Source organism: Alnus glutinosa, chromosome 4 (genome assembly GCF_958979055.1).
Source record: "Alnus glutinosa chromosome 4, dhAlnGlut1.1, whole genome shotgun sequence".
Classification (NCBI taxonomy): domain Eukaryota; kingdom Viridiplantae; phylum Streptophyta; class Magnoliopsida; order Fagales; family Betulaceae; genus Alnus; species Alnus glutinosa.
This window is the reverse complement of record NC_084889.1, coordinates 4,893,242-4,921,226: the sequence shown is the minus strand read 5'-3', so window position 1 is coordinate 4,921,226 and position 27,985 is coordinate 4,893,242. Positions and strand designations below refer to the sequence as shown.

General features: G+C 35.5%; 3 protein-coding genes across 6 annotated transcripts; 1 reads left to right on the top strand and 2 right to left on the bottom strand.

Annotated features, from left to right (window-relative positions):
* The first annotated feature begins 498 nt into the window (after window positions 1–498).
* On the top strand, window positions 499–5,946 carry LOC133865874 (chaperone protein dnaJ 10). Its single transcript, XM_062302382.1, has 10 exons — window positions 499–758; window positions 1,392–1,451; window positions 1,527–1,609; window positions 2,013–2,166; window positions 2,609–2,738; window positions 4,094–4,252; window positions 4,364–4,542; window positions 4,858–4,938; window positions 5,297–5,434; window positions 5,547–5,946. Exons 1-10 carry the CDS (start codon window positions 621–623, stop codon window positions 5,625–5,627), a joined length of 1,203 nt encoding a protein of 400 aa, XP_062158366.1. The 5' UTR covers window positions 499–620; the 3' UTR covers window positions 5,628–5,946.
* A 1,534-nt stretch (window positions 5,947–7,480) lies between these two features.
* Window positions 7,481–12,463, bottom strand: LOC133865877 (F-box protein SKP2B-like). 3 transcript variants are annotated; one of them, XM_062302383.1, is made up of 5 exons: window positions 12,246–12,463; window positions 11,232–11,555; window positions 9,345–9,693; window positions 9,116–9,257; window positions 7,481–7,998 (listed from the first exon to the last, which is right to left on the bottom strand). In XM_062302383.1, exons 2-5 carry the CDS (start codon window positions 11,489–11,491, stop codon window positions 7,625–7,627), a joined length of 1,125 nt encoding a protein of 374 aa, XP_062158367.1. In that variant the 5' UTR covers window positions 11,492–11,555; window positions 12,246–12,463; the 3' UTR covers window positions 7,481–7,624. The 3 variants fall into 3 exon arrangements, with proteins under 3 accessions (XP_062158367.1, XP_062158369.1, XP_062158368.1); XM_062302385.1 differs by having other exon boundaries at window positions 11,232–11,503; window positions 12,246–12,378; XM_062302384.1 differs by having other exon boundaries at window positions 11,232–11,591; window positions 12,246–12,366.
* A 3,632-nt stretch (window positions 12,464–16,095) lies between these two features.
* On the bottom strand, window positions 16,096–24,759 carry LOC133865965 (ACT domain-containing protein ACR3). Of its 2 annotated transcripts, none has more exons than XM_062302502.1 (8): window positions 24,514–24,759; window positions 21,360–21,544; window positions 21,057–21,102; window positions 20,366–20,480; window positions 19,967–20,034; window positions 18,956–19,573; window positions 17,840–17,944; window positions 16,096–16,514 (listed from the first exon to the last, which is right to left on the bottom strand). In XM_062302502.1, exons 2-8 carry the CDS (start codon window positions 21,428–21,430, stop codon window positions 16,209–16,211), a joined length of 1,329 nt encoding a protein of 442 aa, XP_062158486.1. In that variant the 5' UTR covers window positions 21,431–21,544; window positions 24,514–24,759; the 3' UTR covers window positions 16,096–16,208. The 2 variants fall into 2 exon arrangements, with proteins under 2 accessions (XP_062158486.1, XP_062158487.1); XM_062302503.1 differs by lacking the exon at window positions 24,514–24,759 and adding an exon at window positions 20,770–20,846 and having other exon boundaries at window positions 21,360–21,450.
* Window positions 24,760–27,985: the final 3,226 nt, after the last annotated feature.

Here is a 27,985-nt window from a genome sequence, read left to right as displayed (position 1 = left end):
TAAGCTCTTTAACGTAATCTCAAACCGACCCATTTTATTTTTATTTTTTATTTTTTTGTACTAATCAGCAATGACATCCTGTTTGCAACCTTATTTGTTTCCGTTTTTCTACTTAATTCATTAATGACAAGACAGATTATTCTAAAATCCTGCTTTATAAGGAATGAGTGAAACAACTGAGAAGAGATGACCATTCCCAATTTCCCCCAAACATCCAGCCACATCCACGTGCCACGTACCCTACTTAAAACTAGTGGGCACCAAATCAAACCCCACCCTCAAAGAGCCCACATGTTAAACCCCAAAAAGAGTACTAGATTGGGCCATGACAAGCCCAAACCCAGCCCATCAACAGCTCAGCAGACCTTGAAAAGCAATTCAAAAAACTGGTATGCGTACGATTAATGATCATCATCAGCGCCACCATGGTGGCAGTTAAAATAAACTGTTTCCTCCCGCGAAAAAGCAGTTTCAGGTATTAGTTTATTCGGGTGGAGAACTGGAAAGGCAAGTGCGGCTCGTGGGGCTCAACAACACTGTCCATCTTCCTTTCTTTCTTTCACTTTTTTCACATTCTTCTTTCTCTATTCTTATCTTTCTTTGCATAATTCTCAAGCTCTATGAGGAGCCATCGGAGAAGCTCGAGTTTTGCGATCGGGACGGGATCGAGAATGGTGAAGGAAACCGAGTACTATGATGTTCTTGGCGTTAGTCCCTCGGCTTCGGAGGGGACAATTCGCAAGGCTTATTATCTTAAGGTATCGGGATTGGGTCTTATATATATGTATGTTTGATTCTTAATTTGTTCTTGTACGTGACCGTACGTGTTAAGGTTGTTGTCTTAGCTAGTGGGTGGGTGATATATACTTACTAAAGCGCGCAGGTTATGATCGTATGAATAACTTGCTGATGATGTTTTGGATAGCATATTAATGATGTTTCTAATGTTTCACATCCCATATTCTTGTTGTTTCTTGCAATGATCGTATAGAAGAGACGATATATATATATATATATATATATATATATATGTCTTGCATATAATGTAATTTACTATATTTTTTAAATCTAGATCATACTGCTTGGTGATTTTATTCATTGTTGTTCTTTTTCTTTTTCTCTGTCTATCGGGAGCTAGATCGATCTTCATAGTTCATAGGCTATTAAATGAGTTGTCTTTCTTCTATCTGTTTTCCAATTGTTAGCTAGGATTGATAACGGGAGTTATGAAATACCATGTAAATTTCATGATTAGGCTTTTCTATTTTAATCTTGTTCGTAGGATTTTCATTTTTGGCCTTTCAATTGGTACTGTTTCTCTTTCCCAACCACCCCTCCCTCTAAGATCTTATACTGTGTCATATATGAGGGAAATGCTAATTTTGGTGCAGGCAAAGCAAGTTCATCCAGATAAAAATCTGAACGACCCTCAGGCTGCTGAAAGATTTCAGGCAAGTCCATTGCTTCTTCTTTACTTACTTTTTCCTGATCATAGTGCTTACCTTTTCTTTTTACAATGTTTTCAGGTATTAGGTGAAGCTTATCAAGTTTTGAGTGATCCAGTGCAAAGAGATGCGTATGATCGAAATGGAAAAAATTGCATTTCTAGGTACTGTTGCTTATGCTCATGGAGACATTATATGAGTTGTCCTGTTAATGCTCTATTGAGTTTTGTATTACCATTAAAGAACAATAACGACAATTCTAGCTGCAGAATAATATATTATTTAAATTCCATTTACTCCCCTATAGTTTTATGGAACAATTTTTACACAAAGTTTGGCTTCATTTCTGCAAATACGGCATGGAATTGTCTTAAAATTTGCATATTAAAAAAAAAAAGTGAATGGAAATACTGAAAGTAGAACAATATGTTAAGTTTATAAATTTAAGCTACTTGATTTCTGCAAGATGCAAACTTACATTCAAAAGAGGCTGATACTTTTCTGCATAATGTTCTTCCTTGAAGGTTTTCTGCTATACTCCTAATAATTTTTTGTTCTCTATTCCAGAGAAACCATGCTTGACCCCATGGCTGTCTTTGCTCTGCTCTTTGGAAGTGAGTTATTTGAGGACTACATAGGACATCTAGCCGTGGCATCAATGGCTTCTTCTGAATTAGTAGGGGAGAGCGACAATCCTGAGAAACTACATGAAAGATTGAAGGCAAGTTCAGTTAATCCAAAATTCATTGTGTTCCAAAATTAAGTATTCAACTCTTTAGCATATTCCTCCATGTTAGTAAATCAAAATCAATAATAAAAATTATAGCAGAGATGCTTGATCCGAATATTTCTGATACTTCCATGTTTAGAAATGTCAGTATACAGCTACATTCAGAATTCCATTCTATTTCTTGTATGTGTATTGTTCCTGTGGCGATTTGAATTATGAAAAACAAACTTAAATGGAGAATTCAAATCATTAGCTGGCTGCAACCATCAGCCGAATACCCTCATGAATTAGTATAGGAGAGTGAAATGTGAGTCCCTTCTTTATAGCTACTGTTATTTACTTCTTCTAGCAAATTCATTAATAACAAAGTGGTTTCTACAATGCATTCCCCTAACCTACACCAGAAACTTCTTGGTGTCTATTTAATGTGTAGGCTGTCCAGAAAGAAAGAGAAGAAAAGCTAGCAAGATTACTGAAAAGTTTTCTTAATCAATATGTTCAAGGTGACAAAGAGGGATTCTTACAGCATGCAGAATCTGAAGTCAGACGGCTTTCTGATACAGGTTTGTTTAGCTTCCTCCTGCCTTTTCTAATTACAATTTTTTTTTTAAGCAGTTGAACATAATGTTGACAGTAAAAAGGTTGCCTTCTGCTTATATATTATGTGTTTAATTCTTTTCCTTCTAAACAGCAGGGGAGATCTCTAACTTCAAAATTCAAATGAAAGATCTAGCTCATTGGTGCTGTCCATTGTTCTACAGTCCTGACAAAATTAAAATTGAAAGTCACATTTTCTCTCAACTTAGTAGATATTGCTGCTATATCGATTATGATTTTGTCTTGTTTATTCTGTATATTAGATGACTTTCCAACCTTGCTATAGTTGTTTCTGATATAGAGGCAATAGCTTATTAATTCGAAGAAAATGAATAATTTCGTCTTGCTGGCATTATTCTTATCTGTTTGTCTGACTTGCTAAAATTACCCTAAAACAAAAGTTTACATAGAATAGGTATTTTTTCAAGCAGTTTCACATTTCACAGGAAATGAACAATGTAAAGTCAAATTTCTGAGATATCAGCTGTATTATATCCTAAAACTCTGAGCTCAATTTCATCTGTCACCCTAATGAATTCAAACCTCTTCAATTTCTTTATTTAATTTTTCATATACTTAATTCTATATATATATATATATCATGTTAATTTTCTTGTTACACACACACACACACACACACTATATAAAGGGACTTGGCCAAGTATATAAGAGTTGACAAGAGAAAAAGAAAGAAAGGGATAAGGAAAAGGGGAATATGACATCTTACATTTTGACCAATTAATCAGTCTCAACTTCTAAGAATTTATTTGTTGGAACTTAAATACACCTTGGTTCCTAAATCTTTTGGTTTGATATTTGTTTCTTGGTTTTCTTCAGAGTATGGGTCGGTTATGTTTCCTACTTCTGTTTTTAGTGCAGAAATCTTTTCCCCTATTGTATTCTGTGTCTTTTGTAATTCAGTTTAAGCAAAATACTACTTTCATACCAACTAAACTTGGATGATGGTGCACTCTAAAGCTGAATGTTGTATATAATTTATGCTTTGACGACAGAAATATATTGTTTAACATGAGAATCTTTATACGATCTTAAGGAAAAGGCAGATTTTCTATCTAGTTAGAGAGCCTGATAATTTGCATCATATACAACCGATTTTATAGGCAACAATTAGTAATTTAAATAATGTAGTGAGAAGGGTCTAGTTATCTTTCTACTTCATAGGTAAATGTGTTTATTAAGTCTTTGTATTTATGTTTTATGCATTCGACATGTGATTGGCAGCATATTGATGTATGAACCTGCCACCACTTGTGCACCTTGAATGATTTTGCTAAACAACCTCTAGTGTCTTAATATGCAGCTTTTGGAGTTGACATATTACACACTATTGGCTACACATATTCAAGACAAGCAGCACAAGAGCTTGGAAAGAAAGCCATTTATCTGGGAGTGCCATTTTTGGCTGAGTGGGTTCGCAATAAAGGACATTTCTGGAAGTCACAGATGACTGCAGCAAAAGGTATGTTGATATGAGCATTCCCCCCGCGTGCGTGCGCGCGCACCTCTCCTCTTCCTTCTGCTTGGAACTTTTAAGGCTTTGCTACCTATTGCAATGAGAAAATTATTTCAGGTGCTTTTCAATTACTGAAACTTCAAGAAGACATCCACCGGCAATTTAAACTGGACGGTAGTGGCCCTGAAAATGATGTTGAATCACATATACGCCTAAACAAAGACACATTGATGAACTCATTATGGAAGTTGAATGTAGTGGACATTGAAGTAACCCTAATGCATGTGTGCCAAATGGTGAGTTTCTCTGTTTCTTCCAATCAAGCAAGGCTTGCTCATATTTGCTCTTTCTTGTTCTTTACTGTTAAATTATACATGAAACAGATTTTTTTTACCCACTGCAGTTTCTTACTCAACATTATAGATGTTAAGGAAATAGTGTATCTTTCTCTGGATGAAATTTAACAATGTCAGGTAGTTGGGACTATTGCTTTGTTCAACTGAGTTTAAATTAGGAAATATGACTCGTGTCTTTTACACATTCTTCATTGAAGAAATAGTACAAATCTCAATTACAGAAGATGCTATTCATTTATTTAAATTTGTTTGCAGGTGCTAAGGGAAAGCCATGTTAAGAAGGAAGAACTTAAAGCTCGTGCAATGGCTCTTAAAATTCTTGGGAAGATATTTCAGGTGAAATGATTATTAAAGTTTTGCAACGAACCTTGTGTTTGTATTATGCAATAATAGAATGAATTACATTTTCAATCTTCTTTATTACATGAGAAGAAAGCTTGTACTGCTTTTATTGAATATGACGGGACGAATGTTCATCTATTTGATCAAATGAGATTTTAAGATGACTCTCACAACTGTTATGTATAAGCACATCCTAATAAGGTAAAATCTTGGATTGAAGTCAGTTACTGAACAACCTGGTCACTAAAAGTAACAAGAAAATTAAAAAGGCATAAAGCTACAATCATGGTGCTGATGCTGAAAAAGATGTTTTCCTGCTTGAGAACTGATAAACTGATACTTCTTTCATCAGGAAAAGCATGTACAAAGTGGAGGAACATCAAAGAAGAAAGATGCTGCTGACACAGATGATGATGGAAGCAGTTCGGATACCAGTTCTGATGATGACTCACCAGGAGCACTTTCATATCGAGCTCCCCTACTCACTCAGGCATGCTAGAAAAACTTTTACAGTAAAGAATTGATTTAGAAACTTGTTATATTAGATGAATGCCATACATGATACATTATTGATGGGTTCTATGGTTTTTCTTATCTGGCAGGGTATTGGGAGACTGTTTAGATGCCTCTGTAATCCAGCATTTGATGTGGATGATGAAGAAATCGTGTATAAAAGCAAATGATGCATCATGATATGTATTTACATTAAGGTCAACAGATGAGGCCAAGTACAAAATATACATCAACATGCCTGTAAATTTTTCTCTTGTCCAATCACAAGCGTGCCAAAAGGGCCACTTGTTGAATGGAGGGTTTTGTTCCATTGAAGACAGTGGTGCAAGCCACGAATTTGTGTTGTGTGAGTATTTAAAAAAAGGAGCACCTCAACGGCACCATTGATCCAATCTGGTTTTAAAGCGGCTATGTGCATCAGTGTTCAAGTGAATCTGCAATTTCAAACATAACAGTATTATGATAATGAGATATATTCCTATTTGTTCTTGTTCATCTTTTACCAGGCAAACAATTTTGGAAGAGAAATCTCTGAATTGCAGTCCATGTTCCTACCTTTCAACTGTTGGGATTTCTATTGAAATCCCTTAAACCAAGATCTCATGCCAATCCATTGAACAAAATAATGCAATGGAATGTGTACAAGTGAGTGCTAGGGTATGGAGTGGGGACCTCAACTATATATATAAAGCGCAAAATGGAATTACAAGTGGCCTAATTTAAACTGTTCTCATCCCTCAAACCACTTATCTAACAATATGCATGGCATAATTTTTTTGAATTTAATCATGCAAAGCCTTCAATAGATGTATAATTTAAAAATTACTGCGTTCAGCCATTACAATGTTAAGAATTTAAAAATGACCTTCCTCCGTATGAACTTGTTCGTCCATAAGAGAGCGCTTCCTTAGCCCTCTAACAACAAGCCTCTGTTGGGGGAGTCTTGAGCTCAAAAGCACTTTCTTGGGCAATATATCATATATGGAGCTGACGCATCAACAAAAATTATTATTTTTTTTTAATTTTTAATTTTTGTGTGTTGTGTATTTCTCTCCCTCTCTCTTCCTTTAAGCATATTTCCGTCTCAAGCTTTAATGTCACCCAAAAGGTCTCTTTATGTCTTTCATATATTGTGGACCTAGTCTTGTCGTCCATCTTTTACCATCTTCTTTATCTGTCTCACAATTAAATTCTATCTTTAATACTTGAAAGCCCCAATTAATTCCAATCTCTTTCGTATACGCCAACGCCAATGCTTAATAATAGATTCTTCATAAAATCTGTTTTTGTTGACTTTGTCTTATACGTAATTTTCAACGAAATACATATCTTTTTTTTTTTTTCTTATTTAAACTTCCTCTTCCCTTCTTTTCTGTAAGATATTTTAGTTCCAAAGTTAGGAAATAATAATAATAATAATAAAAAAAATCATTTAACTGATCTTTTATTTGTTTGAATGCCACTAATCTAACATTGGATTCTAATCTAACTTTTAATTTACAAGACTTTTTTTTTTCTTCTTCTTCTGAGCAATAAGCCAATAAGGATAAAGTGGTGATCATATGCAGGAACAGTTTCTATGATAACAATAATTAAGAGAATGTCGCCCTCAAGCGTGCAATCCATGACCTACTAGCTATCAATCTGTAAAAAGTGAGCCGAGCCAACTGGACCACCACCTTCTATGGTCAGGGTTTTCTTTTGTTTTTGGTATATTGCTCCGATCAAAAGCTAGAAATTTATTGAATTACATATCTACTATCTAGCAAAGCTATTAATTTAATTTTCACTCTCTTATTCCCATCACATGGATCCTATGGTCAAAATTAAAAAATAAATAAATGAGACCCTAGAAAATGATCCCTCAGGAAGAAAAGATTTTTGGGTTAATGCGACTTTCAAAGCCACTAAAAAGAGAGATATATTCTTAACATGATGCCCATAGCCAACAGAATATAACAACATAGTTTCTGAAAGCCCACACAACTGTAGAATTTACATATAAAAAAACGTAAACACAGAGTTGAAGTAATTTTTTCATTGTCACTAGGTTTCAACTTTCAACAACAAATGGCTGCATATTTGCAACCAAAGTTTTCAAAATATTAACACAAACATACATACAAAGGGATAGAGTTCCCATAGATTTTTGCTGCAAACCTAGAGTTCAATGAGCTGGGTGAGGGAAAGGGATGAATGTGCGGTGTGCATGGACAGCACAGGCACAATGTACAGACATTAAGTTCAAGCAGCCGCTCATGATAAGTGAATGCCTCCCTGAGCAAGTGTGGAGCGCAGGAAATGAATCGCACACTGCTTGAACAGCAGGGGGGGTGAGTGCTGTGCACTGGCCGATGTTGAGATTCTTGAGCCCTTCCTCATCATTCATTCCTTTCAGCGATTCCCAAATTGAAGTCTTGTTGTTCTTCACTCTGCTGTGGGCCAAAGAGTACATTGCTCTGTCCGTGATGTTCTGACAGTAGTACAGGCCAAGGGATCTCAGATGAATACATTTGTTTGCAAGAGCAATGACACTATCATCTGCATTATAAGTATAAACAAGTCATAATTTTTACAATCATAACAAGCCAAACAAACATCCAACAAGGAAGTCGCCCAAATAATTACACATACAGAGAGAGAGAGACAGAGACAGAGACAGACAGAGAAAAAGAAAAAACAGAGGAGGTTGCAACCATTCCAGGCATTCATTGAAGTTAATACAGTATATTAAAGTCTGTAATCTTAGGGCTCTTTCTTCAGTTTATATGGGTTTCCCCTTGTTTTAGGACAGTTTGATATTGAACTTGTCACATGAATCATCTTACCCATCCATACTCTCTTTATCTAGATAAGTGTAAGTTACCGTTACTATTATTAACTTAAAAGCATAAAAACTCTTATAAACATATATATTCACATATAAAATATAAATGTGAGGAAGATTAGTATGCCACTATTTATATGTTTGATCGTTCATAAATGTCATACTTCTACTATATTATTGACACACTTCCATCATTTCAAACCAAGAAGACTTTCACATGCCCCAGAGTCTGTCTAGATCTTTTACTTGCCAACGGCAACATCAAACACCTCCAAACTTGTAGAACAAGGAGTTACATTGATTGCTTGCATGAATAAAACTATGATATGATCTCTCCCTTCTGAGAATTTGGAAGCAAGAGCAGCAAGTACAGATGCGGAAGAAGGATAGAGCATCCAGGGACAGTAAGCATCCAAGTACAAAGAGATCACGCAATTAGTTGACCTATTGTAATGGGTTAGCAAAGACATCTGGTAGTTGGAGATGAAATGGACATTGTGTGAGTTGAAAGTGAAAAGGTCCACCATGTAAGTTTTGGTATACAGAGAGAGAGAGAGAGAGAGAGCTGGGTAACAACAGATCAGTAATATTGGGGAACATCCTCAAGAATAAAGATCCTATAAGTCCCCGTAGAAATGGTCTCAGCCTGCAGAAGGAACCAAGACACAAATTATATGGTAATTATACTGATACATCAAGGACTTAAAATTTGGTGAAATTTGAGTACCAGACCCAACCATCAACCCTTAACTCTCCTAGCTTACAAAATAATCTTTAACATCAAAAAAGAGAAAGGAAAAAAAGAGAGTTGTTACCCCTATATATGCATACCAGTTATAAGGACACAGCCACACAAATCAAGGGTTCTGAGATCAGGGCATCCATACGCCAAACTCATCACTCCCACGTCACTTACATTCTCACACCATCCCAGATTTAAACGTTGCAACTGACTGCAGTAGCGTCCAATAGCCTGCATATCATTCAGGAAAGAATTATCTCAACTTCTTATGACATAGACTTAAAAAGAACAATTTAGTACTTAGTAACTCATTTATACCTGCAATGCACTGTCAGATGCAGCTTTGACACATCCACAAAGATTTAAAACTTTTAACTTTCTGCAAAAACGAGGCAGATATGCAAGAGCACTGTCACTGAAGGCTGAACACCCACTGATGTTGAGTTCAGTAATATTAGGACAACCACGAGCCAGGGCATATAGGGAGCAGTCACTAAGCTTGAAGCTTTTGCTGAGATCCAGGACCTGCAGATCATGACAGCAGTTTGCAATAGTTTCAACAGCATTATCCTCAAGCTTTGATTTATCTTGGCGCAGTATCAGACTCTGCAATTTCGTGAACTTGGGAGCAAGAGATAGGACCAAGTTGTTCATGTTCTTGCTGCACCTGCAAAAAAGTTCATGGCAGCAAGTAGGTAAGGTATTCTCAGGAATTCCTAACTACGGCATCAAAAATCAGAGTAAAGAAAGTGTCTTCATAACATCATTAATATTTGCTAATGTACCATTTGGTAAAACAGAAACAGAACGAACTACATATCTTCAGTATCTCACTTTAAACAATGGAAAAGGAAATGAAAATATACAATCAAGTGTACTCATTCGAACATAAACTATATTGAGGTATCAATTATTTAAGGCATCAAAACTTCAAAGACTTTTTCTTCCCAGCTTGATAATCTTGAAACTCGAGAAAGAAATTGTATTGGGCCCAAAACAACAAATTAATTAGGATTTGAAGAAAGTATCAATGACGCGACTTAAATACATTCTTCACATACTACTGCCTTCCATAGACACATTCAAATCTGAACACATGGATGTGGGACATGAAGGCTATCCACTGGAAGGCAAAATGTAATTGATTTTACATGTGCCTACATCATCCAAATAACTGCAATAAAGAAAAAGAGAGAAGCGAAGTTATGACAAAAGAATAATTTACTTTGTTCATACATGTATTCTTTCGGAATACAATAGGTTACTACTCAAAATGCACATAAATCCCCAGGATTAGTTTAGGAAAAAAAAAATACAACGAAAAAAACCAAAGTCAACTCCACAATTGAGGTTTCCAACTCAATTCATGATAGCCCCTCATTAACAACCAGCAGAAACATAAATTTTCCAAAGCAAACTTGTAAGGTAACAAAAGTTAAAACTGAACCACACGTATTCAGTTGTCATTTGAGCTATAATAGTATCAGATCAATTTAAATAGATGCATAATCATATTCATGCCTTGATAAAGCATGAACCACAAACCTAGTCTATGGGGTCGTATAGAAGAATATCTAAAGAGCAAAAGGAAACCTAGAAAGCTAGCTTTATTCTTTTATGGGTCCATAAAGAATAAAATGAAGTCAAAGGTGGTGCAGGGCTGAGAGAGAACGATAGCAAGAGGATTGTCCACTTAATGTAATGGATTTAAGCCAAAAAGCCCTAATTTCCCCTCGTACCATAAGATAGCTATAGAAATTACAAACAACCATATAACACATAATATGACCCAAAACTAATAATAAACAAAATAAAGCAAAGTGCAAGCTGTAAGAGTTTACACCCTCAAAGCTAATGAATCCACAACAGAACTGCGCAGCACTGAGTTCTTATAGGTATCAAATCCTTCTCTAAATTCCCTTCCCCCTTTCAGGACAACGGGTTAAATCCATTAAGAATTAAGGATGGAAAATAAAAGTTGAATTCAAGCAAGGGAAACGCTCTCTCTCATATACTACCAACGAAAAATTAAAAGAAAAAAGCCAGTGCAACCAACTGCAATTATTCAAATTTCTTATAATTTAAGGACAAAAAATTAAACCATACAACTCACAGCCCATATATGGATGCAAAACCCAGAAAAAAAATAGCACCACATACACTTTAAGGGAGAGATAGTGCGGGTAAGCAAATGAAAATATATACCATGAGAGAGAGAGATGGGTAAGACCCAAGCAAATAGCATCTCTCCACCCACGACACACTCCAGATGCCACGACCACCGTCTGATCGTCAACAAGCGAAACAATTTGCAACAAGAGCTCCATAGGAATATCCTTCCACTCATTGATGACACCACCTTCCATTTTCACTCCCCCTTTACCAATCCCACTTCCACCAAGCATCATAAGCTTCTCAAAGCACAAGTTCAAGTCCTCAGTCTTCAAGTTGTCTTTACCGACCATTTCACTCTCAGCCTGAGGGCACCTTTCACTTGCTTTATATAGATAACAACAAAATTCCTCGGTTCTGCCAACAAATAAAAGACAGGAAATGGATAAGCATCTACAAATTCCAAGACCTTGAATTCAGAGACAAAAAAACGTGTAGTAAACCGACATACAAAGAAACTGGGAAAACCAATAAACCTATGTGTCACCACCATAAGAGATTGGCAGACGTGTAAATCGCAGAGAGTAAATTTCACAATTCACATGTACTTGCTCAAGTTATTCACAGGCAAGTACGTGGCGATCAACAAAACTGGTATTGACCACAGCAGCGAAATTCAATGACAAACAGAGCTGAAAATGTTAAACAAATAAAAGATTGAAAAAAAAAAAAAAAAAAAAAAACCCCTCTTTTCTGTAAAAACAGAAACACCCATTTCGAGAACCTGAAAATAAACTGGGTATTGAGCCGAGGAAGCTCAAATTGTAACGAGAAATGATCGCTAAAATGTCAAAAAAAAAAAAGAAAAAGAAAGAAAGACTACTTTTCAGTCAAAAACCAAAACCTTCTGGTCAAAACCTCTGAATTCCTTCAAGAAATCATTAGGAGGAAAATAAGAATTAGATACCTCTTCAAGACTCACATGCACACCCATTTATTAAAGACTAAAATTTGACAAACCAGTCGATGATATGAACCAAAAAAAAAAAAAAATCAGCTAACAAACAAATAATCTGCCAAAGAAAAATTAGGGTTTTGATTATATACCTTTGTAAGGTGACTAGGTGAGCCAAAGCTTCTAGCTTTGATCAGTTTTGCTCCTTTTTTGTGCTAAAATGAGAGGCTCTCTCTGACTTTGTAATACCAGTACACCATTCTTTATTTTTTTGATTTTATAATATATCAAAGGCCGAAGCAAAGAGAAACCAAAAAAAGGAGGGAGAAGAGTACGGTGGAGATCGATTAGCGATGCGTATTCCGACACGTGGCGATTCATTTGATGAGCGTGGGATCTGCCGGGATGGCGTGGGTCCCAAGTAAAGTGGTCTTGATTTGATCAGAATTACATTTGAAAAAGCAAAGGAAAAGAAGCCAAAGAGGAAAAACAAAAGGAAATGCAACAGCGGAAGATGTCCCGTTGTGATATTGATGGAGGAAGAGAAAAGAAGGGGCAAGCGAAGGGACTGGCCGTGTGTCGAAAGTTCCATTTGCTGAAAACCGAAGCCGCACCCAAAGCTGTGCCTTTACCGGGAATATAAATTATTATTGTTGCTATTTTGCTATTGCACAGTACACTGCAACAAAGTATAAATTTTTTTTATTTTTTTATCATCAAACGGCGGACGGCCCCCCTATTATTCATTAAAAAAATTAAAAATTAAAAAAAAAAATCTCCCCTGTTAAAGGGACTTTTTTTTTTTTTTTAATCAAGAAACGGCGGACGGCCCCCCATTTATTCATTAAAAAAATTAAAAAATAATAATAAAAAATTAAAAAAATCCACCCTGTTAAAGAGAGATGCACAATTCCAGCGGTGGAAGAATGGTGCATAATGGGCAGGGCATCATGTGCCTTGAGGACTCAAATACTTCACGCCAACTAAAACCTTGCGTGTTAGTCTTAAATTTCTTGTGGAATTGTGATTGATGCTTTAATCAAACATTTGGAATTGTTTAGAACCGTTCTCCAATAGCAATTTTCTTTTTCTTTTTCTTTTTTAATAGGGTTAAAAAAAAAAAATTGAAAAATATATATGATAGCCATGTGTCACAATTTTAATGGTGCCACGTGTAGCTGACGTGAAAATTTGTCAATTTTAAACGAAAAAATAGATGGAGATACTATCTCTGTCTTTTTTCATAACAAAAGCACCTTCTATTAAAAAAAAAAAAAAAAAAATTTGTTAACCTATTTAACCATTTTTAAAAAATAGGCCTAAAATTTAAAAGAACCGCAGCTTGATTAGACAACCTTGGTGGACAGTGGAGAATCACCGGAATAAGAAATCATGACGGAATTTTTATTCTTTACAAGGACAAATTAACGCAATTCCTCACTCCACTCTCTCTCTCTGTCTCTGCTTGTCAATCGACTTCTCCGGAAATTGCCAATTTCTCCTGATGCAGATATTATAATAGAATGTGACAAGTTGTTTGTACTACATGGCTAACAAAAGTGTCTCAATTAATATCATTTCTATCAAAGAAAATAAGGGTAACAAGTGGCTTCACATGAACATATATTTGTATGAAAAGCTTTAAATTGGAATTCGTATTTGTCTGTTTCCGTTTTAAATGACATTATGAAATAATGATGCTTTTGATGCTCAGGAATAGACAGGGCTAGTAATTTCTTACACGACTTACAAATTAAATACTAACCCAGTACAAGTCTGACTTGTTTAATTAAATAGATCGAATTATGATTGATTTATATAATCTTATATACATGTTTCGACACGACTCGAACCCGACACGTGATATAATAAAGACAATTTTTTACATGACCTGCATATCCGACATGAACCCAATTCATAATAAATAAAATTGATGTTGAGGGATTGAATGGATTGAATTATCGTTGATCTATATAATTTTATATCCATGCATCGACACGGTCAGGAATCGATCTTATCCTCACTTTTCTCTTTCTCAAATCATTCTAAACAAAAAAGAATATCACAAATAATAATTGGATGCATCTGAGCCGCTATTTTACTGTCTACAATCATATAGTAACAAATTTCACCAAAAAATAAAAATAAAAAATAATACTAGATGTCCACAATCACTAGATGGCTCCCAAAATGCATGCGTAGTGGGGGGCCAGATTGGTTCAAATGGATAGCATGAAGAGCTACCTTTTTCCTTTTGGCTTTCCACTGTATTATAATTTATATCCTTTTGAACCAAATGAAATTACCCTCTCTTCCAAATTGCTCATGGATTGTGCCCTGTTTTTCGTCTGGATACATATTCTGTTGAAGATGATCCAAGAGAAGTTGCATGATTGATGTGGTGAGAGGAATCTGAATTTCTTGAATTTTTTCAGTTGCACAATAATTGATCATGAGAAGCTTATCCCCTTGGGAGTCTATGGCTATAGCCTATAATATATGATCCTTAAAAGGCACTAACAGTACTACTAACTTTGTCGTCTACGCTTGTCATTTCCATATTATCTTGTGTTGCTTACACATGTTATTTCCTTAATTAATAACTGATAATTAAATTAGTGTTAATTATTCTTGTGGCCCCTGTTGCCTCTCAACAGTTTACCAGTGTACCCCTTTGTGAAAAATAAAAAAAAAAATTGTTAGAAATCGTTTTTTTTTATTAGATATCCCTTTCAAAAATCCCCCACTTCTCATATGCATATATGTTTATATACGTATATCAATAGGAAGGCTCTAGTTTTTTAAAACTTTTACTGATTTCTTCATTAAAAAAGGAATTAATTAAGTTATTAAATTAATTTTGAATTATTGCACTTAACGGTATACGTAATATTATGTCGGTATACACGGTATCATGTCATTTAAAAATATACAATAATTTCAACTGTGAAACAAATTTCAGAAAATGTTTTCTAGATTATTTTAACGGTAGCTAATTGAAGCTACTTCAAGGCCTGCATGGAGTGCCTTGCTGCAGTGGCCAAAGCCCAAAGGCATGCTCTTGGGTGTCAGTCATGCCTTGCTGGTTGGGTGATTGGCGCAGTGGGCGTGTGCCGGGCCCGGGGGGCAGGCCACTGCCAGGAGCTGAAGGCACTTCTTGTACTTTATAAATAGCTACTTTGGGGTTCATTTGCTGCTTGTTGAGAGAGCAAGGGTTCATTCGCAAAGACTCTGACTGAATCGGTCCATACAAAGAGAGGTTTGAGGCATGAGTTTCGAGTTTATCTGACAAGGGGTTACCGGTCATAAAAAAAAATAAAAAAATAAAGCACCCTCAGAATCTCCATTACAAATATTGACTCATCTAAATTGTTTTTTCAACTGCAAACCAACAGAGCTGACACAATCATAAAGTCAATAATATGCTACTGCTTATATAAGTAAACAATGCTTCCACATGGTTGCCTACATTCAGTAGAGAAAAAGCGGTAACACGGCACATGAATGAATTCATTCACCTTTCATTTTGCTTTGGAAACCAGCTATCTTGCTGTATCCTAAACTCCTTGAACAGTTCAACTCTGAAAATAAAATTTTTTAACACCTTAACGCCTCTTGTTTAATATTTTAACTCAACTCAATCCTTGCTTAAGCATTCGTTCAATTATTCATACAAGATAATCATAGAAATATTCAATTAGCTTAATATATGATTAAGTTACTCAAATTTGTGACATCTTCCCAATGTAAAACTGATGCTTTTTACATTCACGTGTGTATAAATTATAATCAACATATATAAACAAGACACACCCACTGCCTTCTCGTGGTTGCTTTTGAGTCAATTGAAGGTCAGCTGGATCAATGGTCCATGTTTAGCAATCATCTACATTACTAATTAGGAAGGCTGTTGATTAAGAAAGCTGCATATTAAATTTAACATATAGAGTGGTAAGCAGTGATGGATTACCAAACACAAACATAAACAGAAACACAGAAAGAAACAACAAAACGTTGCAAGCATTAATGTTTATTACAAAGATAACAAACAGCTTCATTATTCTGTCCGCTTCCATCCAATGTGTCTTTTTACAGTCATATGGACAGTTTCCAAGCTAAAAGAACCTTTCCAACAAGTTTCCAAAGAAGAAGCTTGTTTTGGCCTCAGGTGCCTTTGCACTTACTGGGACCTTCTTCACATTAAGCTTGATTGTGTGTCCGATTTCTTTGCGAAGTGCTTCAATAGTTGTCATATCCACCGGCTTCCCCGAAGCATCTCTAACGTAGAAAACGGTCACTGCTTGCTCCCCAACTGTTGTGACGCCCGCTCTGGTGACTGTCAACCCATTTTCTCGCAAAATCCTTGTTACTTCAGATAGTAACCCTACTCTATCCTTTGCACACAGTTCTAGGCTTAGACCCTGCGTCCACAGTTGAAACCATATCGTTGGTATCTAAGCAGACAAAGGATGATTTCTTGTATTTGATTTGATAATATTTAGATCCAATGAACAAGATCATAGAGTGATTGTTTGATTGTTAATTTGCTAGTACTTTTTTTAATAAAAAATGGTCCTTATGTTGCATTTAAGTTCCTTTTCCTAAACAAGTTGAATGTTCGAAGTAGAGCATAAGTTTTCCTCTTCATATACTTTTTTTGTTGAGTAACTGCAATGATTCACTTGGGGTAAGTCATTAAGCTTCAATATAAAAGCAGGAGGGCCACATTGAATATAGGCACTTCTTCAGAGTATTACATCCACACAGCTAGATAGTTACAGATTATGCATTATTCTAAGTGAAGCAGCAGCCTTTTTGCACTAGGATCACATAGGTTAAAAATTTAAAAAAAAAATGAAGAAAAACTAAAACAAAACTCAGCAAAACATATTCCTGACATCATAAACTACAAATGTACTGTTACAAAAATTAGCAACATTTTCAATGGTCTTGACATATATCTTTGTAAGTTCATATTACTGTTATCTTTCTTATTTGTCATGAAAGCACCTCTATCAGGACTTCATGTTTCAGGCAGCTTTCTGATAAAAAAAATAAATTCTGACTCTAGACTTTGTATAGTTGGTCAATTTTGCACTGGTGCTTTTCCAGAAATAAAACATTGTGGTTATTTCCAGTAATTTAGTTGAGAACATCTTTCATAGATGAAAATCATTTTACTATTTTTTTTTATATGATTCAGTGGAAAACACATTTATCAGCATGGTTTCACTGTTTATAACCAATCTTGTGTTAATGTTTCAATTTACCAGGAAATTATTTCTGTAACAAATGGAGGTGTAGCTGCCAGCCACAATTAAAAAAAATTAGGATGGTGTCTAAAATGTCTTTCTCAATAATTTTTATGAACTGTAAACTTTCTAGGTGTATTGGTCTCCACTCCATTTTAGCAATTCACAAGGCACATGAGCAAAACAGACTTCGATTGCTGGATATAGATGAAATTACATTGACTATAGGTCTTGATAAGCGATGAACTGAGGCCACAGTCTCTTACTCTCAAGTCTATCATGTGACAACTGACTAGAGCAAGAAGAGTTAAAAACACTTGAAATATGAAAAATTTATGTGCATGGTTATCTGACTAAACATAAATTATTCTGTTTCCTTAATTGCCAACTGCAGAACAGTGAAAGAGATCCTAAGTTAACCAGAATATGACTTCTATCTGCTCTATGTAAGAAAGAACAGTGAGCACAAAACCTTGGTTTGACTTTTCACATACCTCACTTATTCTTCTTTGAATAGCAGCTTCAAGACATTTGATGACTCTGTCCTTCTCTGCTTCAGTATCGAGTGTGCACCCATCCACGTGACGAATATAGTACTCCTACAATTATATGCACGTTAGTCTAGTTACCCTCACCAAACCTCTATGGCGGCATGGAAACATCATTTGTAAATGTACTCCCTTTCAGGGATTTTTTTTAAAAAAAAAATTATATATATATATATATATATATATAAGTAACGCATATCATTAATTAGCGCATATGAGCGCAACCTTAGTACACATGATGTATATAGAGTCCCCACTAATGGCTAAAAGAAGAACAGAAACATACAAATTCAGAGAAAAGTTAGAAACATGAAAAATATTATTTGCCCCAATCCAAATATAAAGCAATTTGACCATAATGTTCTTGAACTCTTCCATTGAAAGAGGCAATCCAACTATAATGGAGTCAAAATGGGTATTGAGTCCAAAATGCTGGAGTGACCAAAGAAAGTGATAATAAAGTAAGCAGAGAAGTCACTTCTTAACCCTCAAAGTGGACTTTCTCAAAACATCAAGGCAATTATAATGCTAAAGCTACTTGAGTAGTTCACTTAGAAAATGTATAATTTATACATGATTAAGTGCATGATTATGTGACAACTCAAGGAAAGTGCTAGTAACATCTGTGCTATTAATCCAAAATAACTATTTAAATTACAATTCGAAGTCTTTAGAATCACTTATAAAGTCCAGTTTAACCTAGTAAGGACCAATGTGAGACTTAATACTCATGAGAACTTTTATAGTCCCTCATTCAATGAATCAATGTAGACAATCCATCCACCCAGTATGAGACTAACTTTTTGGAGTGTCGCAAATTATCCATTTAAAAGTATTGCTCTTACTTATGCCACATAATTAGTTCCGATTATGAGCATCTACACTGACCCTGCAGATACATATATGACAGGCAACTTGAAGTCATTTGATGTTAAAAATCGTGTTTGTTATAAGCATCTACGCTAACCATGCAGAATATTTGTTTTTAATTGCATGTTGCTTGAAAATAAATTTTGCAATTAACTTTATTCAATTGTTCATAAGAAAGCAGTATTCGTATACCTGTGATGCGTAGGGTGCATCTGATGAAATGGTGGCATGGAAAACAATATATTGCATGTCTGTGAGTGTGCACACAATGTCAAACATCAGTTTTGCACGATCTTTGCACCGGACATCGATCACTAAGTACCCTTTGTCCTCACAACGCTCAACTGTAATTTTTGGTTTGAAAGAGGGAGGATAATCAACCTCAGTTGTCACTCCACCTCCTTCGTAATCCCTATCAGCAAAAAACATCTGATGGAGCCGTCTATCAACATGGGTGAACCCCATGGAGAAACTTGTGCGGCCCACTTCCTTGTCATCCTCGCACACGGGTAAGACATTCTTGAGCTGCTCCTCCATAACAGATAATCTGTTTGGGTCATCCACGGCATGGTTTGTGGTCTTATCATTGACATAAACAACGCATGCTATTCGCCTATTGTGTGTCCACACTTCAGCTGCAACAACATTAAAGTGGAGGTTGGCAAGCACAGCAGAGATCTCTGATAAGAGACCTGGGCGGTCCCTGCCAATGAGCTCAATAGCTGTGTGATCTCCAATGGAGTGCACCCCAACTCTTTTTCCTGGCCAAGTCTTCACCCCGTCCTTTGTGTGCCCATTTGGTCCTAGAGCCTGTTGTAGCAAAAATAGTTGAAAAAATTAGCTATTGATAAGTCACATGAAGATAATATTTCCATTTCTCTGTATGGTGTCAACAGAGTACCCATTTTCTTCAGTTCTTTCAGCTCCCAGAGAGGGAAGGACCTTCCCTTAATGAAGTGGACTTTCAATCCTAGTGAAATGATTAGTATCCCTTCATACTGTGCTTTGTAACATTTTCAGAGAATAGAGTGAATGCTCAAATGGGACCCAAAAGTGGACATTTTCATCAACCACATGATTGTTGCAGTTATTCAAATTATGGTGGATGCCAATAATCCACATGACCAAGTGGTTTAATTGCATACCCCTTCCTGACTTTTAAGCGAAACATGAAAGCAGATATGAGAGAAGAAAAAGGTGTACCTTCTCTATGTAGTCGATGGTTTTGTGATCTGTTATCTTCTGTCCTTGTTGATCCGTGACGTGAAATACTGTCCATTAAAAGAGTTTCAAGTGTATCAACTCATTGTTTAAAATGTATGTGTGTACAGGCACGCAGTGAGAGAGACATAAACAGGATTCCTTGCTAGGAACTCTTCTTTAATCCATATGAACGACAAAGTTTTTGTTAGATTCTCCCAGCCTAAAATGGAAAACTTATGGTTTTTCGTTTCCTTATATTTCTTCTCTGCGTCTGGCGACTGGCCAATTTATATTTCAGAGTTCAGGCGAAGCCAGATAACCAAATTATACTGTGCTCATACAATACAAAGGAAGCATAGCCCAAGTATATATCAAGCAAAAATTTATTCATATACAAACCATCCATGAACCATCCACCGTCAGATGAGATGTAGGCTTTGGTGATGATGAGGTCAAGATCTGTCAGGATTTGCACAACTTCCAACAGAATTCCTGGTTTGTTAACACTGTCAACCTACACATCACATTCCATAACCTCTACATGATATCGAGGAGATAAGTGCAAAGAAGAAAATCGAGGGATATGATATTGTGCAGATTCTGTATATTTTGCATATGGTAAACTAACTCAGATGATTCTTTTGGCCTTGGGTAATTTGGAGTCCTTCTATTTCACTTTGGTTAAAATTTGCCTCTATTGATTTTCAGCTGTAATTAGGAAGTCAAATTTTCTAAAGCAATTTTTACATGAGGAAAGACATAGGCAAGTTGTTGCAACATAAGAGGGTTTAATCATGATCCACCTGTCATATGAACTAACTTGGGCTGAAATTTTGTAGATGCGTTTGTGATGCTTTGGTTGACAAATTTCAAACTCAACCTAAAAATAGGAAATTAAAGTAACTTCAAATAAGTAGCTTCATATTCGTATTTTTATATTATTTCTATATGTAAAAGGTAAAACTGTAATTTGAAATGTTGAAACCCTTTCTCTCATGCCCCATGGCACTACAAGACCAAGAGTGACCTGATTGTGGCTTATCGTGGTCAGTCAGAATGAAGCATAACAGTTAAATATATCAGAATTTACCTTGATTAGAGTACAGTCGCGGCAACTAATGTTGTCTACAGACACCCTGCAAACAGAAAAGAGTTGCATCATGGAAACAATTCAATGGCGCCAGCAACTAATGTAGGGGAATTCATCATATGCTGTCAGTAGGTACTATTGGAATCGATAAATCAGAAAATAAAACAGGCTTTGACTAGTCAACTTCTAATTTATTTCATCATGATCATGTTGTTATGGTGATTGAACTACTGAGATTATTTAACATGCTATCTTACTTGAGAACTATTTTTCTTACGAGGAGCATAGGAGATAAAACAGTACCTTGGAGGATTGATTCTGGTGCTGAAGTTCTCGTATTCAGGATCAAAGTATGGCCAACAAACTTTTGCCATTGTGTTCAAACCTTCTGCAATCAAGCTGATGTCTCTTTTCCTGTGTCACAGAGGGATTAACACTAGCCTGTTTGCTGGTACGATTCACCAATGTTGAAAGCACTGATTTTCCACCTGTTATTGATCACTTTCTTAGTGAAGTGGACATGGCATATTGAAATTAGTATAGACTAACATTTTAGAAAGAAACAATGAGGCGGACTTGTAAACAAGTCCATCCCATCATGCCTAAAATCTTGATCCTTCTCATGCTGATTTGGGAAAAACAGAAACAAAAAAGAGAGCTTCACTAGAGTTTGGAGATAAGCTAAAATCTTTCCAACATCGGCTCTTTCATCTTTGTATCTATTTCTCATTAGCATCCCCCAAGGCTCCTCTAGGAAGCACCATACACAACCAGATCAGCATAGAAAAAATAGTTGAGAATTTTTTCCAGGCTTACAATATGCGATTCATGATAGTTTTTGGCTCCCAAAGGTAAAATTCTGGGTCTGCCCTGATGACAGGATGTTTGCTACTGTCTAAGTTCTAACTTGATAATGTCAACATGGTGATAAGTTGTGGTAGTCATATGGACATAAAGCTACTTCTAATCAATGGCAACCAATAACGATTAATGAAAATCTTCAACCAACACTTCTAATTTTTTCCAAACTTGACCACATTCTACAGAATTACAGAGATATAATCTTGAGAAAGAAAAACTTGGCAACGTGGTGTGAAGCAACAAAGTGTGCCAACAGTATCGAATTGGGCGGAAAATGCAATGTCATTGGAACTGGCAAACTCAAAAGGAGTTGTGTACAACAACTGTAAGTTTTAAACCTTAGCAACTTAAGGTTAAGCTTGCAGTCAAAGTTACTCCAATCCTACAATCCTTATTCGTTGACAGGCATTTTCACATTCTGTAAGCAATATTTGCAAACAAAATGAGCTATAATGCTGCAATTGATGCAACCACAACATTAGTTATTGTTGCACAACCCCTGGAAGATCATATTATAATAGTTCCTTCACTCCATTAAGATCTTCGCTATAAGTGTTGAGTTTTAATCAATGGTGGGAAGGATGCTATATATGAGGCTTTAAGGTAAGAATTTAATCAATACGGGAAGCATGCGATGGCTTAACTTTACGAGTAATATTACATACCATTCTTTTATCTTCCTTTTATCCCCAAAGTTGATGTGGAATGATGATTTTAAAAGCCACATCAACTTTGAGTGGATAAAAGGAGGATAGAAGGATGGTATGTAGCATTATTCTAACTTTAGATGCATGAGAACTTCACAAACCTCTAATATATGAAACTTTCTTAAACACTATAACTGTAGAAATTTATGTAAAATATAAAATATGAGAAGAAAGGTGGAAGCAAATAGAGAAAGAGAACACGAGATTTGCAGCAGTTCAGCCTTAAAGACTTAGATCCACCACTAATAAGAGCCCTAACGGCTACATTTTTATTGTATTGAATTGTTTATTACAATTGAGTAACATGCTCTATTTATAGGAGACTGTGGTTGGTGAGGCAGAGTAGAAAAGATAGGAAATTGATGACAAACCTACAAGAAAACTAAATCAAGGCTTAACATGGAAATTATTCTACTTGTATTTTGCTCTCACCATTGAATTAATGGTATCCAAAAAGGGAAAAGAAAAAAAAAAAGAAAAGAAAAGTGAGAGAGGCTGAGAGGGTAAACTCGTGGTTTAATTACATGAGCAGGATACTGCATATAGAAATCTAATTTTTTGTGAAAACGTTTTTATTGCTTCCTGGGTTGAAAGTTCTTAAAGTGAAAAAGAAGTAACAGAGTTTAAGTGCCATAGACCACACCATAATATTTAAAACCCAGAAAAGGAAACGAGGAACATGCCAATAGGCAATAGAAAAAGGATATGAGTACCAAATCTTTTACCATAATGATATACAGTTTTATTCATTGGTATACGTAACATTTTTTTTTTATTAATCATTTTGGTCTTTTTCAATAAATAAACTTTACATCATTTTGGTACCCATCTCTTGATAAAGATTAATACCTTTAGCATTTCTCTAGGCAATATGTGTAAATGAGATTGCAAAAATAGGAATTTTTTTGGGTGAAGAGAAGAAATGGAATGGTGGGGATTTTTTTAGGCGAAACAATAATGGGTATTTTTTCAACTTTGCCTTAAAAATTTTACAAAAAAATAGAAACTGTTAACTTGATATTTATAAAAGAAAGATCGTTTTTCTTTTTTCTATAAGAATAACATTATTTAAATCTAAAATCAGACCCAGTTGTAACAACAGGTCAATTGTAGGTGCGTGTGACGCAACAAACCGTTGTGTATATAACTAACGACAGAACAGACCGACAGCTTCCGTTCTATATTCATCAGGTGACATAATAAAGCTATTGATTCTAACAAATAACGACCAATCATCGCAGGAGGTCAAACCATAGAACACGACCGTCGATTTCCGTCTCGTGATTGTAGCCAAATTATTACAATTCAAGCATCGAACGGTCATTTCACGGAAGCTCCACCAATCGGAAGAGGTCAGTGTTTCACTGTTGGCGAGGATTTCGGATAGAATATGTTGATTACGGTCATGAAATGTGGAGGTTTAGATTGAAACTCTAGTTGGCTTCGACTGTATTTCTTTTCAGTTAGCAGCTTGCAAACAAAATAGAAATATATAAAAATGAAACAATAAACTGATCGAGTTAACAACAAAAACCATGGAAATTTGATTCCTCTCCATTTTCACGCAATTCAAGAAACTCTGAACAAATAGAAGCGGATTGATTTCTTAAATTCAAGGAAAATAAATTAAATTCCAGCGTAGAGAGAGAGAGAGAGAGAGAGAGAGAGAGCAAATGTGAAAATTTGGAAAACTATTTTCCAATTGAACACAGATAATTACATTCAGAGATAGAGCAAGAATAATATGCAGTTGTATATTTAATTAGAAGCTCATGCAGAAAAGAAATCCAATCCTCGGAGAAATACAGAAACCACAGAATTTGGCAGACACGTTGAGCTGAGGATCACAGCGTAGAAAGAAAGAAAAGAAGTGTGGTAGAAACAGTTACCTCGGAAGTAGAAGTTGTTAAATCCTCAAACGGAGCATAGAGAGAAGAGAAGAGGCGTATCAGAGAGACAGATCTTTCAACCTTTATGGCTCTGCTTTCGACGTTGGGATACCACTCTCTGTCTCTCTCTGTCTCTCTCTCTCTCTCTGGCTCCTCGCAGCACACTCACTGCAAACCAGTGCCCGCTCTCTCTCTCTCTCTAAAAGAAACGGAATCGTACACTTGGGCATGGCGTGGCGGAGGTCTTTAAATAATTAGCCATCAGCCATGGATGATTAAGAGAAGACAAATTGGGGTTTATAATTCGGAAAATGACGCGGCGACCAAACACCTCTCAACCAACGTGTTGGTGTAAAGCTAATAGCCTATTCCCACACTCCCTTGGGCGCGTGCAAAAACGGCCTATTTCTGTCCCCAAGTGCCCGACTATATATGCCACATGCCCCTTACCCTTTACGATATAGATCGATGTGTACAACTAGTTGTGATTGTGGTTATTTTCCCGTAACAGCAATCGCAACCATCGAAATATTCAAATTGGATGAGAGTTAGCAGGAAGGCAAAGTCAATTTTATTGGGTGTTTCGTTATTTGGCCAAATCCATAGACTTTCTCATATGTTCATCTCCCTGACAAAGATGAATTAACACACATCTTAGAGCTTAACCCAAAAACATTTTACTTTTTGGCCTGTTTCATGCAATAAACATGAGTGTGATCAATATCAAGAAACCAACAACATGCATAATCCAGAAGGGAAAAGTGAAGAGGCAAGAAAACTAAAAAACAATCTCAAAGGGACATGTATCCTTGTATATATGCCCTTGCGGGCAAATAGGATAGGGAAGGCAGTCCCAAGAAGAACCACTACAACTAGGCTTGGCAATTTTAACACGACCCGCGAATTCGACACCAACACGACACGAATATATAGGGTTTGGGTTTATGCTATAACTCATTTATAACCCGTTAACCCGTTTGTGACACGTTTATGACCCGTTAATGACTCGTTTATGACTCACCAACTTGTTTATGACACGTTTAAGACCCATCAACCTGTTTATAACATATTTATGACGCAATAATTACACATTTTTTACCAAATTAGTTAAATAGATTGACACACTAACCCGATAGGTTGACATGCCAACCAAATGGGTTGACACAGCAACCCGAATTGCCAAGCCTAACTACAACCCGTCATCAGGTAGGTGGTGCCATCAGGGGATGCATCATTGTATGTTGTATATATGCTTATCGCAGGTGTCCTAAATGTGATGGAGTGGGTTTCATCTGGAAAGCAGGAGCGACCTTGAGGGTAAATGCGGCACGGAAGGACCAGGCTCAAATCGTATGTGCTCATTACAATGGCCTTGGCAAGCTCAACCAATTTGACGTGTAGATGACCCTTGTACCCTTGTTTTGGTCATGTAATTTTAGTCATATTTCCTTTTCTTTCTTTTTTTAACACTTAGTCATATTTCCTTGTTAAAGCTATGGGGTCCCTCCTAAAACCATTACACCAATATCTCTTATAGTGATTTCCATGAAGTATTCATAATGCAATATACATATATATATATATATATACACACTCGGTTATTAACTGATTTTTTAAAACCCTATAATCGGTAACTGCAATTGGGATATCCAATTATCCGATTATCTGGTTGCGGTTATTCTCGATTAGTAGTTATTAACGATTAATACCTACCTCGCTTGTACGCCCTTAACTATGGGTGCACTTTTAATTTTTCTTTTATCTAAGTTTGAACTAATAAAATTATTTTTTATTTTAATTAATAATTTTTTTTAAAAAAAAAAACAATTACATTTGATTATTTACACTTTTTTGTATTATTTAAATATTTTTCTTTAAAAATATTTAATTATCCGAAGAGAGAAACTTTATTCAAGGGAAAGAAAAAAAAAATGAAGAAAAAACTGTTAGTGTGAGCTAATATTTGCTTCTACAAATTTCAAGAAGCATTATAGCTCAAATATCTTAGTTTAGATTGAGAATAGATAAACCAATGCATGTAAATTTTAGAAAATTTTATACCAATTTAAAATAGAAATAGAGAATAGGGTTAGAATGAGCTTTTAGGACAAAAAAGTATGAAATTAGATAATAATAATAATAACAAACAACAACAATGGTTGTTTTTGTTTTCTTAATTAAGCATATGGATGTTTCAATTTATCATGATATTTCAATGCATAAGAATCTATTGACAGAAATATTCAACATATTACTTAAACTAACATGCGCAGCGGAAAACAAATAAGACAGGATTCAGGCTTACCTCTAGCCATATTTGCTCAAGCGTTTCCACGATCCATCTGAAGAACAAGAAAATATTATTTGAGGGATCTTCTAACCTATGCCTATAACTATATTGCCGTACTGATGGTGTACACAGGCTATTAATTTATAGGTTAGGTCAGAGACCCTCAAATATGGTAAATACCGTATTGTTCCTTCCATCAAGGAAACAATATTATTAATTGATTTTAAATCAATTAATCGATTCCATTACGGTAATTTAATTAATTAAATTACCTAACCGTAATACCGTATACACTATTTATTTATTAAACTATTAATAAATACTTCTTTATGTGGCATATATGTCATATATGGAGATAATATCTTACATTCTCTCACTTGGCCTTTATGACACATAACCTTATGGTATTAGATTCTTTAGTTTGGCCAATCATTTATGGAATCCTCCCACTCAGATAAGAAATGTTTCACACGAATCATGGCGGTAAAACTATTATAAAATTAGGTCGTCCCTTCCATGTATCACAATGTAAAACACTCCTTACATGAGTACCTTATGAATAATCAAGCTTTATGAATGAACTTCCTATAAGTCATTCGGGTCCAACTTTATTTATCCTCATAGATAAAATAACAAATGTGCACAAAATCTTTATTATAATAACTTTATGTCTATAGACCAAAAATAGACAACCCAAGTAAAAAATGAATTAATGAGTCTCATATATTCCGCATAACTTTATTCTTTATTTACCAGTAAACTTTAAGTCATGGGATCCGCAATCATTAATTCAGTACTTATATGCTCAATAGACCATTTATATCTCTTAATGTTATCTTTCGTACTGAGATACTTGATGTCGATTTACTTCTGCTTCTACTCTTTACTCTTATAAAAGAAGATTATAGTAGAATTACCGCAGAGTATCTTTGTGGTCTAACTGTGAAATCGACAATATTGAGACTTTCAACAAAATGTCTCATCCATCATGCTTGTGTACTAAATTCATAGCACACTAGAATTTTAGCTTTCTTGGTAGACGTAGCAACCATAGTCTGCATACTGCATCTTTAAGATATATCTCTCAATAAAAAGATATATACCCTAAAGTAGACTTTCTACTATCTACACAATCAGCAAAACAACTAACCACCTTTAAATGGAAAGTGTATCCTTAGGTTA

What these genes read in the sequence shown, in the direction of transcription:
- LOC133865874 (XM_062302382.1), top strand. Translation starts at nt 621, where the DNA reads ATGAGGAGCCATCGGAGAAGCTCGAGTTTTGCGATCGGGACGGGATCG. An exon ending in AACTACATGAAAGATTGAAG is followed by an intron (nt 2,167 to 2,608) that starts GCAAGTTCAGTT and finishes TTTAATGTGTAG; the next exon opens with GCTGTCCAGAAAGAAAGAGA. An exon ending in CAGACGGCTTTCTGATACAG is followed by an intron (nt 2,739 to 4,093) that starts GTTTGTTTAGCT and finishes CTTAATATGCAG; the next exon opens with CTTTTGGAGTTGACATATTA.
- LOC133865877 (XM_062302383.1), bottom strand. Translation starts at nt 11,491, where the DNA reads ATGGTCGGTAAAGACAACTTGAAGACTGAGGACTTGAACTTGTGCTTT. An exon ending in CATCTGACAGTGCATTGCAG is followed by an intron (nt 9,258 to 9,344) that starts GTATAAATGAGT and finishes AATGATATGCAG; the next exon opens with GCTATTGGACGCTACTGCAG. An exon ending in TGGCTGTGTCCTTATAACTG is followed by an intron (nt 7,999 to 9,115) that starts GTATGCATATAT and finishes CTTATAATGCAG; the next exon opens with ATGATAGTGTCATTGCTCTT.
- LOC133865965 (XM_062302502.1), bottom strand. Translation starts at nt 21,430, where the DNA reads ATGGCAAAAGTTTGTTGGCCATACTTTGATCCTGAATACGAGAACTTC. An exon ending in CGGTGGATGGTTCATGGATG is followed by an intron (nt 20,035 to 20,365) that starts GTTTGTATATGA and finishes TTTAATGGACAG; the next exon opens with TATTTCACGTCACGGATCAA. An exon ending in ATGCACCCTACGCATCACAG is followed by an intron (nt 17,945 to 18,955) that starts GTATACGAATAC and finishes ATATAATTGTAG; the next exon opens with GAGTACTATATTCGTCACGT.